This window comes from Argentina silus (genome assembly GCF_951799395.1).
Source record: "Argentina silus genome assembly, chromosome: 19".
Classification (NCBI taxonomy): Eukaryota; Metazoa; Chordata; class Actinopteri; order Argentiniformes; family Argentinidae; genus Argentina; species Argentina silus.
Genome location: NC_139673.1, coordinates 205475 through 206324, shown reverse-complemented (window position 1 = coordinate 206324; position 850 = coordinate 205475). Strand labels below are relative to the sequence as shown.

At 49.8% G+C, this 850-nt stretch overlaps 1 protein-coding gene across 1 annotated transcript in view; it reads left to right on the top strand.

Annotated features, from left to right (window-relative positions):
* Positions 1 to 561: 561 nt before the first annotated feature.
* Positions 562 to 850, top strand: part of LOC310819485 (integrin alpha-V-like) — a gene marked incomplete at both ends in the record, with an annotated part of 15436 nt that continues 15147 nt past the window's right edge. The window contains one exon of the mRNA XM_083690787.1: positions 562 to 719. Coding sequence (XP_083546913.1) covers positions 562 to 719 — 158 coding nt within the window. The remainder of the gene's footprint in view (positions 720 to 850) is intronic.

Genomic DNA, 850 nt, shown 5'->3' with positions numbered 1-850 from the left:
GATGAGAGACAGACATGGAGGAGAGAAGGATGAGAGACAGACATGGAGGAGAGAGGGATGAGAGACAGAGAGGGATGAGAGACAGACATGGAGGAGAGAGGGATGAGAGACAGACATGGAGGAGAGAGGGATGAGAGACAGACATGGAGGAGAGAAGGAGGGCTGAACGGTAGACGACATGGAGGGGAGATATGGAGGGAGGGCTGAACGGAGTTTCCCGATGACACATTTCTTATCCGTGTGAAACCGGAATGTGTGTGTGTGTGTGTGTGTGTGTGTGTGTGTGTGTGTGTGTGTGTGTGTGTGTGTGTGTGTGTGTGTGTGTGTGTGTGTGTGTGTGTGTGTGTGTGTGTGTTGTTTGTGTCGGAGGGTCAGTCGTGTCGGAGCTGATCCGTGGACCGGGGCTGTGAGACGAATGTAGCCGTCTGGGAGGGTTGCAACTACCGACAACATCAGACCAGCCACCCCCGCATTTCAACGCCATTTCTACGTAACTGTCCTCTATTTCTCCACGGATAACGGAGAAACGGTTAGAGATCAGGCTGTTCAGTCCGAGGCAGGATGGGGACACGTCGTGTTGTGAGTTTCTACGGTCTCCTCGTATTCTGCTGCTCTGCTGTTTGTTTCAACCTGGACACCGAGAAACCGTCGGTGTTCGCCGGTCCGCAGGGGAGTTATTTTGGCTTTTCGGTGGATTTCTTTAAACCGGAGGACAAACAGTGAGTGTGTTACTATTGTTGTCTGAAGAGCTCACCTTTTAATAGGAAGCTGCTTTTATGGCTATTATCTATTATTGACTGAATAGTCAAGTTTGTTTGTCATTACATTGAATACTATAGAATGAGGCAGA